The sequence below is a fragment of the Anguilla rostrata genome, chromosome 13 (genome assembly GCF_018555375.3).
Source record: "Anguilla rostrata isolate EN2019 chromosome 13, ASM1855537v3, whole genome shotgun sequence".
NCBI lineage: Eukaryota > Metazoa > Chordata > Actinopteri > Anguilliformes > Anguillidae > Anguilla > Anguilla rostrata.
Window position 1 is genome coordinate 14,821,821 of NC_057945.1, and position 12,510 is coordinate 14,834,330.

The window sequence follows — 12,510 nt, forward strand, 5'->3', positions numbered from 1 at the left end:
TTTCAATTACATATTACCTCGAATGGAAGACCATCACTTTTTTCATCTAGGAATTTCAGAGGCAATTTTGCCAGTCGACAAGGAATTAAAATCTAGTGTCAACGTGCTCAGTGTGAGTGCCAGTGACCAAATGCAAATGATCAGGAATAGCTGAAGGTGTTTGTGTGTGTCTACAATCTGACCACAAAACAGCCAAGTGACATCTGTTAGAAAAGACAGAGAACAACTTCACCTTCGTATTTTATTTAAACTTCTAACCAGATTAACATTTTACACCAATTCTCTTCCTGTACAGATAAAATAGTGAAAGAATAAAATTAAATAGCATTTAAACCATTAACCCTTGTTTACTAAAAGGTTAGACTTTACAAAAAGAATTACAGGAATTCATTATTAACATGATTTACAGCACTCATTTAATATACAGAGGGGGGGCGTTAGTACAGAGTTTCACAGGAAACCTTTGACATTAATACCCATTTAACTTCTGACGCAGCATTTAAAAAAAATCTAAATATGCTATTTCACTGGGAATTGATAATATATGCCTACAAGTTCATTCCGCAAACTAGCATTCCTTAAAGGTCGATTTCCCTATTTGGACAAGGACTGCAGAAAAAAAGGTTCTGCTCTGAACAATGATTGTTGGGCATTGAGAATGCAATTTTACTTTTTGAACGCCATGTACTTTTCCCTGGTGCGCCAAGTGTTTCTCAATATAGATACTACACTTTGTGCGCTCTGGTAGTGTGTAATTAATGTAAAGGCAATCAAAACTGAATTAATTCTGAAAGCACTGCAGCTTGTGGGCTTTGTCCTGGAAACAATGGTTTGCCACAGTGCCTTGCAATGACAAATGCCGCTGTCACATTTACACGGTGAGTAATGCAATCACTGTTGAGAGCCTCAAAGGGCACTTGATTAGACACTTGACAAACATTTAATTTTTCACATCCAGTGCTTGAAGTAAAACTAAAAAATGGGGTCATTCATGCCGTTCTGCTGAAAATGTGCAAATCCATTTGAGTATACATAGCTAGATAAATAGTTGAGTATCAACATTTTTTTAGGCTAGGAGGACCATCTTTAAATTTTATGTACACACACGCGCACACACACGCACACGCACGCACACGCACGCACACGCACGCACACGCACGCACACGCACGCACACGCACGCACACACATGCACAAGCATGCACACACCCATATGCAATAGGACACAGTGGTCTTTCCCCCTTCTCTTCAGATAAGCCTTGTCAATTTGATTTTGTGCATAAATTCTGTATTAAGCTTTTGATACAGCCAAAAGAAAAGCCATTGACACTAACCCCTATGAACGCATGCCTGAGAATGGAGGAAGAAGAAGAAAAAATGACTTCATAACTGCATGGCCTACCATTGTGAATGACTCTATAAAGGGACTTTTTCACAGTACTGCCTTGTCAGAATCCAAAACTAAAATAACCCCATCTGATTGGATTCAGACCCACGTGACATCTTCACCTTGAATTCCCTGTCAAAATGTACAATTAAAATCACCTCCCTGTGTTACTTCACCTCACAGACAGACAGTTCTGACTATTGGGGAACCTCTACAGATAAGTTACTGTTACATCCAAGCTATTCTCTTAATACGTAACACAGGTAAACAGTTAGAACTAACATCACAGAGAGAAAAATATTGTAGGGCCCAAATGGACTATTCCGAGCTCATAGCTACTTAGCACGCATGATCTTTCCTGGACAACACCAAAAAATAAAATAAAATAATAAAAAATAGGAAGCAAGGCCCTTCACATCTATGAACATTGCCGCCACACCCATTTATACAACACTTAGTCTAAAAATATATTGATAAAAGTGTCTTGCAGTTTTCTGTAATAACATACCATTTCTGAATATTCATTCATTCATTCACGACGCAACTTGATTCAGGACACGCCCAGCAGTGTTTTACCTGAAGGGGCTAAATATCCTGTAAAGGGTGGGTTACAAGACCCCAAAATAGTTAGCTCTATTAAATAAAAGCATTTCATTGCAATGGCAGTAAATTGAGCTTCATTCTCCATGAACGCATGCAAGTGCGCTCGATGACAGGTTTCTACTATTCCCCCATCGTTAGCAACACCTTCAAACATCGCAAACCCTTATAAAAATAGTTCAGTGTATACAAGGGCACAGAAGTAAAACCATAAACGTCAGCAAACGTTAAGGAGTTGCGCTCATTTTTTTTTTTTTTTATATCATGAAGTCATGTTGATTTGTCTCCAGCTATCCGTTATAACCGCCTTGTCCAAACTGTTTTTTCTGAGCATGCAAAACCTCATTAAAAAAATAAAAATAACATTAAAAAAACCTCAATTTAACATAAGAGATTTTGCATTATAAAGTGCTTTCTTCCTTGGAAAATAAAACAAATAATGGATATTAAGATATCAAGATTTTCCATTTAAATATTTAGCTGTAGCTACTGCAATTATGTGGTTTTAACAAGTTTGATTAAACTTTGGTCAAATCAGTGGCTTTTGGATCAATCAGGTACACTGAAATCGAAACTAACACTATCGAAACATGATCTCAGCTGTTTTTGAACATTTAAGCAAAAATAAACAGACATAAGCAGTACATAAATGCTTTAAAACGGAACATAGTTCATATCTGTGTCAGAAACGAAAGGTTTTAGGCACAGACTTTAACAGATAAGTGACACTACAGTGTTGCAAATGACCTGACGGGGGGGGGGGGGGGGGGGGGGGTGAAATAAAATAGTGAAAATGAACAAGTTAGGTTTACTCAAAGCCGTCATGATCCCATTCCCTTTAATACTTTGTCAAAAAGAAACTTTTTGATATTATTTGAACAGTCTGAGCGCGGATTGGTGGTCGGGGGGGGGGGGTTGTAGTGCACCGTTTCCAGATGACCCCGCGCGTACCGTGGAGTTTGCATTCGCTCCGAGACATGGTGTGCTGACGATGAAAGCCCCCCCCCACCACTGTGTACTGGGTCCAGAAGTCATAGCAGGTGATGACGGACAGAGCGGGATTCGGGAGCCCCGCGTCCCGCGTCCCCCGTCCTGACGGGTGTCCACGAAGCAGGTCCTACGGGTGAAAGCGGGGGCCAGGTAACCGAGGAGACCGGGGTCTCTCCCCTCCCTGCTGAGGACGACCCGTAACCCATGGCAACGCCCCCCCAAGTCGAAAGGTCGAACCGGGAAGGGACGCCCGGCGGCGGGGGCCCCCCCGAGACGCCTGGCGACGCCCGTTACTCCTGCCCGAAGCCTTCCGTTTCCTCGATCGCAAACATCAGCTTCTCCTTCATCTGCTCGTAGCTTCGGTAGGGCGGCAGATCCAACCGGTTAAAGCTGGTTTTGAACAACAGGGGGGAAAAACACACAAATAATATTATACGAAAACATGAAATGGAAATCTCGATTATGACAAATAACAAAAAAAGACAAGTGCCCCTTATTCAAGAATAAAAACAGCAAAATATATAACATAACGTAACTTTTCAGCCAGCAAATGCCAATAGTAACAATTTTTCAAGCACTGCTGCCATCAAAAAGTATTCTTTAATGATTAGCCTATATTAACAAATGACATGATATCAAGCCTATTTTATTGACGTCAAGTTTTCCATTCCGAAAGCAGTAGGGGTGTGTTATACTGCCGTGTACAGGATTTGGCATTGGCCATTTGGTGACCATGTCTTTTTTTTATAATTTAAAAATGTGTTAACATTTCAATCAGTCTAACTTGAAACACACATCCCTACAGAACAGGTACTATACTATGCAAGACCTCGGGCACTCACGTTTACAAATAACAACTTCACATCTAACAGAAATAATACTTATTTATTTATTTATTTATTTATTTATTTACTTAATACATTTTCAAATATTTTACTTATTAATATTTAAAATATGAATAAAACCTTTTCCTCGATTTACATTGTTTAAATACTTTGACATGCAAGTACACAGTTTTATCTTGTGAATTCAAGGACACTTCCACATCAAGAAGAAAGTGGCTGCAGTGGGATTTGTAATTAATGGACTGGGCTTTAAGTTCATTTGAACGCAGAGGGTGTGCAGCAGTGCGTACAGCAACCTCACAGCTGAGCTTCCACCTACCATGTGTGACTCCTGGGCAGCCAGTTCTCCTTCCCTACTTTTTCAATGCAGAACTTCTGAGGACCGTTGCTCCCTGTAGAAAAAATAAATAAAAAAATAAGGACAGTGTCATTGAAACGAAGCACCATTCAGCAACTTAACTGCAAATAGCTCCCCCTTGTGGAAAAACTTCAGCCTGCTAAATGCGAGCGAGTGAGTCAGTGGGCTCTTTCAAATCGCTTATTTTATCCGTCCCGGTCTCCTCGGTCCTCAACAGACCCGGAAATCAATCAAGGGCCGCCATCTTTAAGGGCATTCCAGCCCGCTAAATGGTTCTAGATGTTCTAGCTAGGAGGCTCCCGAAGGATGCTTCGCTAACGAACACGAGGGCATTCTCTGCTGAAGATTTTTTTTCCCAGAACGCGTGATCGTGTTAAAAAATGATCGACCTGTGAATGCACCTCCCCCCATCTACCAGGTCTGCAACTGACGTCGCTTCCTACTGACGTTCGACTGAGCAAGGACATTCTATTTGCCTGTTTCCTCCGTCCTCAAGTCCTTAACTCGCATCCTCTTTTGGGTGGAGCTCAGGAAGCGAGGAAAGGACGCAAGGAAAAAAAAAAAGCAACTGCAAATAGTCCCTGGAGTTCCGAGTCAGGCCCACGAGGCGCTTTGCATCTAAAAAGATCAGAAACAGGAGCCGGTCCGATGCACAGCGCGGGAGACGGCCATGCGGGTGTGCCTGGGCGAGGGGAGGTGTGGTGGAATTAGGGTTACGGGAGGACCCGCTTACGCCGACTCTTACTCACCCATGAGATCAGCGAAGCCCCCGACGGGCAGGCGGCAGGTCCCCGTGACAAACTGCAGCAGTCGCATCCGCTTCTCGTTGTCCATTTCCTTTATGAACTGCGGAGGCAACAGCACTAGCACGTTAGCACATTAGCACGCTCGAAAGCAGCCGTTACAAAGAACTGCACATTTGTTTGCGCTAGTTTCTCCTCAACCGAAAATGCTTTTGCTGCTCTGCTGACCAGCCATTAGTTCCGAGAAGCGCAATGAAACAATATCCATTTTTTAAATGCAATGCTAGGAGAGGGAATGCAAGGTCAGTTTTGGAGTTTCTACAGTAGACATCGGTCATGTGACTGATGAAGGAGATTACGCGCCCTCATTCCTGCCTGCTTGGGTGAAGCAGCTTTATACACTACTTCAAGGGGGGGTAAACAACCCCCATGTTGTTTTTTTCAGTGGGCCGGCGCTCACCTGCCAGAACCAGAGGATCTGCTTGCTGCTGCGGGCGTAGTGCCGGTAGATGGTGTTCCTCTGCCAGTCCGTCAGGTCGATCTCCTGCATCCCGCACAGCATCACCTGGGGGGGCGGGATCAAGCCCTGCGTTACGCCGCCGCCGCCGCCATGCTAGCTCGGGCAGTAAACGCCCTGTCCTGAATCCACCTCCATACTGCTATCACACTGATCTGCCTCTAAGTGTTCTTCCTTTAGCAAGCCAATGCTGCTACTGTACTACTAATGTACTGAATCAATGTGGCTCTGAATAAAATTATCCTGAACACCATGTAAGGGTGGAAAGGGAAAGAAGTTGGAAGTTCCCGTACAGACACACTGATGAGTAAAGAGCAATTCTGATGTAATCCTGGGATGGCAACGATGTGGAAACATCATCAATTATAGGGAACTGTCACTAGAAACGATACAGAAGAGAGCAGCAATTTATTAACCTCTTTCGCACGGCTCTTTTTTCAAAATCAATAGTGCTAAATTATTTGCATATAAAAAGGCTGAGGCCTTTCTTTATAGACACAAAGGAGGGGTGCACTATGGGAATGCTGAATCAATCATCAGTCTTCCTTTGGATTCATCACGCTTCCTGGCAGCTGACCAATAGAGAGATGCTCTTAATTTCCCATCCTCTGCATTTCGGGTCCGCATTTCCCCAGCCCTCCCCACCCAGTGGAGGTTCCGTTCGGTAAGGGGCCGTAAACCTACCTCCAGCTCCTTGGCATCGAAGTACTGCAGGTACTGCTGCGGGAGGACCTCGTTGAAGCCCTCGAAGAAGGCCTGGGTCTGCTCCTCCACGCCCCTGGACAGCCGCCACTCGGCCACGAGCCTGGAGGAGGGGGTTAGACGTGAAAACATTTCCTCCCGTAACGCTGCCACCGCCGCCCGTAAGAACACCACGTTAAGCGAGCTGTCGTCTTTTATTAACCCACGGAAATCCCATTTCTTTTCCAGCGAGATTTACGCGTCAGGAAAGAAACCTTTGAGCAAACCTAGGATCTCGGGGCCTTGAGGAGCAGAGAACAAATGCAAAGGAGGAAGAAACACTCCCAAGACTTTGCTTCAAGCCATAACCCCTCGTCTTGCCTTCCTTCCCTGAGGTAAAAAAGCAATGCCAAGGAGGTCAGAGGCCTACCTGATGTACTCCTCCTTGTTTTCCTCAGTGACCACGACATTGCTTCCGTCTGGCTTGAGCTCGTGGGTGGTGACCTCTCCCAGGATTTCCTTATCCACGGAGAAGTACATCTCCAGACCGCATTCCTCGATGTCGTTCTCTCTAAACGCAAAACCAGGAACACTTCCTTTTACTATCACGAGCACGGTCATTGCGAATGAGGAAGATTTACAGAAATATTATTTGCCAGTAAATGTTTTTTAGGGTAACAGTTTACAATAAGGTTGCATGAATTGGCATTAACTAATGTAGTTGTTAACTACTGAAAACTTAATCTGCACAGCATTATTAATGTATTTGTATTTTAATAACGCACTCATTTTCAAATTGTTTTCAATTGCCCAGACGACAGACCAACTCACTTGATCCAGATAAGGGAATTGTAGAATTCGGGATCGATGGATTCCAGATCTTTCAAGCCCAAAGGCTTGTTCAGGATGCGTTTATAGAAAGGCAGTGAGAACCCGGTGTCGATGAATTTCCCGTGGAACAATGCCTGGAAACAAACACAGAGAACAATGTCAAAATCCTTTTTTGACGTACATGTCTCTTTTTCACAGGGATCCCACACTTAGCAGTGCCCTAAATTCAAATTCCAGACCCCATAAAAAACTTTACAGCCCACTATAACACAGACCATCAGTCAAGCAACAAAAAAATGGCCTAAATATCCCCGAAAATACATGATGAATCAGGTATAATTCATGCAAAACTAAATGTGCCCTCACACAGACCATTAAGTTTTTCTTGATGGTCTCCAATCAAGAGAATCAAATATGCTATCAACATCAAGACAAATTGTCTTCAAGAAATTTCCCATCCCTAATTTTATCTTTCAGAGAATTTTCAATGAGCGTGGGCATCCTCCTGCTTCCAATTCCACCGAGAACGCAACAGAACAACATTGGACCGGAAGAAGCTCACCATAGCGATGAAGCGGCCGATGAACTTGAAGTACTTGAGGTGGTCCGGGTTGATGTAGGAGGCGGGGTTGATCTGCAGGCAGTAGTTCTCCTTGCCCGCGTACTCGAACAGGCAGTACATGGGGTTCAGCACCTCGTGGGACAGTAGGAAGAACCACTCTCTGCACAAACGTCACAAGCGCGCTTGTTAAACTCATCGCCTCCCGAACCACACCTTCAATCAGGCGCAGCACATTCACATTCAAGACGCACACGCCAAACTCTGTAGTGCTAAGAGGGGAACAGAACTACTAACTCTGCAGTGCTAAGAGGGGAACAGAATATAACGTAGGCAAGCAGAACTACTAACTCTGCAGTCTAGGGACAAATACAACCTGCAGGCTGGGGGAACAGAACTACTAACTCTGCAGTGCTAAGAGGGGAACAGAACTACTAACCCTGTAGTGCTAAGAGGGGAACAGAACTACTAACTCTGCAGTGCTAAGAGGGGAACAGAACTACAAACTCTGCAGTGCTAAGAGGGGAACAGAACTACAAACTCTGTCTGCTATCTCCTCCCCTATCCCGCATTCCCACAATTTAGGCATGTTGAGAGGGGTCTGAAACATCATCTGACTTTATTCAAGGAGAGGAAACTTATCATTTGGCCTGTCTCCCAACTCAGGTGTCTGTAATGCACCTACTACGCATTATCTCAAATGCTTCACTGTCCCCAGAAATGATCTGTATAATGCGGTGGTAACTAACCCTGTTACCGGAGATCTACTGTCCTGCAGATTTACACTCTAACCCTAACAAAGCACACCTCCACATTCAACAGCTAGAGAGCTCATTGAGCTGCTAATTAGTAGTAGTTTGCACGTAGAACAAGGTGTGCCAAATTAGGGTTGAAATTAAAGCCTACAGAACGGTAGATCTCCAGGAACTAGGTCGGTTACCACCGGTATAATGAGGCGGAGGCAGTCACGCCACTGCAGTCACAAACGCAACCCTCATTCCGGTTTTGAGGACACAGAAAGGTGAAGAGACTTAAGGGTAATGTCCGAGATTCTGCCACGATTCCACGACAGAGATTTTTATTTGGACTTTGTGCAGCTCCCCCCCCGCCCCCCCACAGAGAGCGAAGCCGGTGAACTTGCCTCGCCACGCCTCCGTAGTCCAGGCCCTCCTCCCCTGGAAAGATGATCCAAAGCCTCCGCCGCAGGTCTTGTGGATTGAAGCTCATTATCTAAAGCATCCGGTCAGAATGAAAAGCGTGAGTGGGCCGTCTCATACTGACCGCATCTACGCTGTGCAAACAAAAGCCATCACTGAGAACACAAGAAAACCAACAGCAGAACAAAGTAGTTCTTTAGTTACAGAATTGCATGTAGAATTTTTTTTAATACTGAACCATGTATATGATAAAATAATACTAATAATACCATTTACTAGCCCTATGTGATGTAGTACCCTAGAAAAGCACAGGATCTGTACCCACTCCAAGTGTACCAGAATTACTTGCTTATAAGGTTTGTCTTGTTCCGTTTGGTGAGAATTGGACTATGAAGTGCAACAAAGCTATTTAAAATCTGAAAGCGTGAGAGAGTCAGGAGGATACACTAAATCTTCGACAAGACATCATATAAAAAAATAAGCAAGAAATTAACGGCAGCCAAATAAGAAATTAGAAGGACAAAGGTGCACAAGGTTGGTCAGTTAAATTCCGCGGCCATGCCCGAGAGGCTACTCACCTGCTGGAAGGAGTCCTCGAACAGGGTTTTCCGGGTCACGGTGATCTTTATGTGCTGGGGCAGTGACAGTTGCTGTGAAGGGAGAGAACAGAACAGAAGGGGATAAACCGTTAGCATGCTTTACACGCCGCCGTGAGTTAACCTGCCTGTGACACCACGACCACAGTAAAGCAATGACAGTCACTGGCACAAACACAAAAGCATGACATGTTAACTCTGAATAACATCAATATGTTTTTTATAAATACAAAAGGGTTTTTAACCCTTGCAACACAAGAGAATGAAGCTACATTATGATGTATGAGATTACTTTCCAGTTAAAAGAGGAGGCACTAGCACCAGTGTTATTAGCAGTGTCTCTCTGGAGGAATATAAAGACTCTTGACCTACTTGACACCAGAACCTGAAGTACTGGACCTTGGCCTTGAAGTCTCGTACGTAGGTGATCTGGGGCCCGTTTTCCCTGGGAGAGAGGGGTTGAGAGGGGGGGGTGAGTCGCTGAGGCGCTGACCTGTGCTCAAACTAGTTTTCGCCAAAACGGGCGAAGCGTTCTCCCACAGAGGTCGCGGAGGAGCTACAACTCACGTCACTGCCACACACTGGCTGCTACCTGCCTCATAATTAGCACAGCCGCTAACTGACCCCTTACATTACTGTACATTAAACTGCATCGGTTTAACGGAACTGCTGGATCTACGTCATGTGGTAGCAGCTTCACTGAAAATGGTCTTGCGTGCCCCAGTAATCAAGAACAGGGTTAAATATTAGCTTGCATGTCAAATACTCCCACAGACATTATATGAGCTGACAGTCGTTCAGCTAAGACAAAAGCGGCAGATTGCAATCGGCAGAAAACAGGATATTCCTGTAGCGCCAGACCCAGCTCGGCAGACAGCACCTGCGCCTTCCCACGAATAACATTTGCATGCCTGAAGAGGAGAGTCCGGACTCACAGGAGCGCCGCGAAACCGCGCGGCCCTTAAACATGCAGCGGCGTCAGCGCTAACGTGCTAATCTTAAAAGACGCGTGCTAGCGTTAGCGACGGACGGCGGCCCAGGTGGGAGACTCACAGGGACGACTTGCCGGTCCGGGGGTCGATGTACGTGGTGGTCCTCCGGTTGTGGTCCACGAAGTAGGGGATCCCGTCCACCGTGAACCTCATCTCCCAGCCTTCGGGCAGCGGCTTGTCGTTCAGCAGGCTGAGGGGCAAGGTGGGCGGGGGTCAGAGCGTTTATTTTTTTGTTCGTTTGCCTGTCTAACCGCCACCTTTTAATTAGCGCAAACGGCAGCGCGAACGCTTTGCTTGTTCTCACGCAAAGGAGCTGTGCGAAGAGAACTGCCAGGAGACGGCAAATTGAAAAAAGCTGGTTGATTAAGAGCTCAATCAAAACAAGTTAATTAACAGCTCGGTTGGAGCTGAAGGCAGCAGGCCCAGGGATCCCCCCATGGTGGGCCTAAGGGCAGGGAAACCGCTTCATTACAGCAGAAGAACACATCTCGCATTCACACTGCCCAAATGACATGGTCTGATCACACTCGGCTGAAACAGCAGCTCTGAAAACGTGCACAGTAATCCTGACATGTAGCAGTATGGAGCAGTCCCACTGACCATACGGTAACTTAAAGCTAGCTTCCTTATATTACTGATTGCCAGTCTCGGTTTGATGACATAAATTCCTAATTGCCCATCTCCTTATGATGACACACATTCCTGATTTGCTGACTCCTTTTGATGACAAACATTACAGATAGCCTGTCTCCTTTTCATGACACACATTGCTGATTGCCTGTCTCCTTTTGATGACATACCCTTGAGTCCGTGGGTCCTCCCACTGGGTCGCCCGTGTCGGATGATGCACAAAGTACACCCGGCCATTGGTGTCCGTCCTTTTCTCTATGGTCAAACAAACATGCACAAATGATAGTATTTAAAACAACGCGAGGATAACCTTCATAAGCCTCCTTCAATGCTCTCCCTCCACTTTACTGATGCTCTTGAACAAGCATACTTCATTATAATTAGCATCAACTCAGGAATGAAGCTTAAGTGACTACGTGCTCGGTTTTAGATGCTAATCTTAATTCACATTAAGCAATACTGAAAAAGGTGCAGCAGCGTGGTTCCAGTTATAACGCGGTTAAGTGCGGCGAATGTGAGGCTTTACCCCATCCGTGCGGCAGGGGTCCGAGCGGGTCAAACTCTTTATTTGCCGTTGCCGGGACTTGATCTTGGAGCTGGAGTAACATAAACAAGGAGGGGCGGGGAGGGGGTTACATCGACATGAGCAGAGGCAATGCATGCACGGACCCTGTCCCCAAACACAGGCATCCTAACTTGTGTGAAACAGTCAAACATGCAGGATGAACCTGCAGCACTGGGGTGGTACAGTGGAGAGGTGCATTAAAATCACCCTTGTAAGTCCATTCAGACAGGCTGCGATGGGTGTAGCATCACTACATTACCCATGTCATCACTACTGCTACAGGTGAAGTCGTTTCTATCAAAAATCTATGTGAAAGGGCACCTGATACCAATCTGAGCATCTGGGAGAACCGTTGCTCAGCTCCAACATGGCAACTTGAACGAACAGTGACCCAGTCCTAACCCCAATATGACCTTGACCTGCTGGGCGGACGGTCATGCAAGCCCAACATGGCAACCTCGTCCCAACCGTAACGTGCCCGGCTGAGGCGAGCGGTCACCTACCCCGAATATGAACCTCTGGTTGAACTGCTGCATGGCCCCCTGCAGCTGGTTGCGCTGGAGCTGCCACTCCTCGTAGTTGCGCACGGACTCCACGGTGGGCCGCTGCCAGGTGGTGGTCCGGGTGATGTGGTCCACGTAGTAGATCCGGCCCATGGGATCCACGCGCCGCTCCCAGCTGCAGAGAGGGAGGGGGAGAGCGGTGACCCTACGTGCAGGAAAACCTTTCCCCCTGTTTCTCACTGCTAAATCCCATAATACCAATATGGGCATAACACTGCCTCACCGTCTCTTCATACAATAAACAGATCTCCTCTACACATTCTGCAGTTTGAATTATTACTGTGGGGACAAAAGTATAAACGTGGAAACAGGTATAACTGTGGTGGGACAGAGGTATCACTGTGGTGGGACAGAGGTATCACTGTGGTGGGACAGAGGTATTACTGTGGTGGGACAGAGGTATTACTGTGGTGGGACAGAGGAATTACCTTGGGTGGACAGAGGTTGTTACCGTGGAAACTGAGGTATTACTGTGGTGGGACAGAGGTATTACCGTGG

At 45.8% G+C, this 12,510-nt stretch overlaps 1 protein-coding gene across 2 annotated transcripts in view; it reads right to left on the reverse strand.

Annotated features, from left to right (window-relative positions):
* Nucleotides 1-227: 227 nt before the first annotated feature.
* Nucleotides 228-12,510, reverse strand: part of LOC135237301 (E3 ubiquitin-protein ligase Itchy-like) — a 32,480-nt gene continuing 20,197 nt past the window's right edge. The window contains exons 10-24 of one of the 2 annotated variants that reach the window (XM_064304318.1): nt 11,953-12,127; nt 11,411-11,480; nt 11,055-11,139; nt 10,316-10,444; nt 9,635-9,707; nt 9,245-9,316; nt 8,651-8,739; nt 7,513-7,672; nt 6,951-7,084; nt 6,550-6,690; nt 6,123-6,243; nt 5,382-5,486; nt 4,928-5,024; nt 4,140-4,212; nt 228-3,365 (exon numbers count right to left, since the gene is read on the reverse strand). In XM_064304318.1, coding sequence (XP_064160388.1) covers nt 3,266-3,365; nt 4,140-4,212; nt 4,928-5,024; nt 5,382-5,486; nt 6,123-6,243; nt 6,550-6,690; nt 6,951-7,084; nt 7,513-7,672; nt 8,651-8,739; nt 9,245-9,316; nt 9,635-9,707; nt 10,316-10,444; nt 11,055-11,139; nt 11,411-11,480; nt 11,953-12,127 — 1,624 coding nt within the window. In that variant the 3' untranslated portion in view covers nt 228-3,265. Of the gene's footprint in view, nt 3,366-4,139; nt 4,213-4,927; nt 5,025-5,381; nt 5,487-6,122; nt 6,244-6,549; nt 6,691-6,950; nt 7,085-7,512; nt 7,673-8,646; nt 8,740-9,244; nt 9,317-9,634; nt 9,708-10,315; nt 10,445-11,054; nt 11,140-11,410; nt 11,481-11,952; nt 12,128-12,510 lie in introns of both variants that reach the window. The other variant, XM_064304317.1, reaches the window with a different exon arrangement.